The sequence below is a fragment of the Buceros rhinoceros genome, unplaced genomic scaffold, assembly GCF_000710305.1.
Source record: "Buceros rhinoceros silvestris isolate BGI_N320 unplaced genomic scaffold, ASM71030v1 scaffold27470, whole genome shotgun sequence".
NCBI classification, from domain to species: domain Eukaryota; kingdom Metazoa; phylum Chordata; class Aves; order Bucerotiformes; family Bucerotidae; genus Buceros; species Buceros rhinoceros.
Genome location: NW_010388288.1, coordinates 1,945 through 2,815, shown reverse-complemented (window position 1 = coordinate 2,815; position 871 = coordinate 1,945). Strand labels below are relative to the sequence as shown.

At 58.7% G+C, this 871-nt stretch overlaps 1 protein-coding gene across 1 annotated transcript in view; it reads right to left on the bottom strand.

The window, feature by feature from the left end:
- The window catches only part of TRAP1 (TNF receptor-associated protein 1), a gene marked incomplete at its 5' end in the record, with an annotated part of 18,487 nt that overhangs the window by 16,527 nt on the left and 1,089 nt on the right, over positions 1-871 (bottom strand). Inside the window, 2 exons of the mRNA XM_010145495.1 lie at positions 111-251; positions 509-591. Of these exons, the coding sequence (XP_010143797.1) occupies positions 111-251; positions 509-591 (224 nt within the window). The remainder of the gene's footprint in view (positions 1-110; positions 252-508; positions 592-871) is intronic.

The following is an 871-nucleotide window of genomic DNA, read 5'->3' as shown; positions in this document are numbered from 1 at the left end:
GGGCCGCCGGGGGCTGTGCTCCCCCTCAGCTTCCACTGACCCGTCACGGGACAAGGGCCCGTGATGAGAGCAGCAGGGAGCAACGCTCTGCCGTCACCAAAGGGAGCTACCTGGATAGTGATGGTTCCCTTTCCACTGTCGGTCTGCAGATGGATCTCCATCTCGGGCAGGGCCTTCCCTTCTGCCGTCAACCGATGACGCAGCTTCTCCAGCGCATCGCTGCCGTTGGAGATCAGCTCCCGGATAAACACCTGGCGACAAGACACAACCGGACACTGCTGCCTGGCCTTGCCCACCGCATGGGGCGCCCAGAGACCCGGGAACTCACTGCCAACAAATTCCCAGCCCTCGAGAAAGGGAACTGCAGTTCCCCATTATCTGCCAGGAGGACAGGACTTGCTGGGCAACTCAGCAGGTATTCTCCCAGCTCAACTGGTTTGGATGTTCCCCTTGACAGAGGCAGGGCTTTGCCAACAGAAAATCTACCAGCAAGGAGCGGGCGCCTCACCTCCTTCTCCGAGTACAAGGAACGGGCAACAATGTCCAGCAGTTTCTTCGTTTCAGCCTGAAACTCATGTTTAGAGGCTGCACCTAGAATAAAATCACGAAAAAAGGCACTTCACCAAGGTCCTTGTGCGAAGGAAGGCACAAGTGCAGTCTGGCCACGTGCTTCAGCCTCCCAGTAGCGAAAGCCTGAAGCAGGATGGGACAGAGGTAGCTGTGCCAAGCGGACACTTGGCCTCTGTGCCTCAACTCCCAGCACACGAACCTCAAGGCAGCCCAAGCCTGCAGTACCGGCACATGGGTCACCAGGCCTGGGCTGCAGAGCTCCTCACGAGTGGCTCCAAGGAATCCCAGCCGCTTGCTCAAG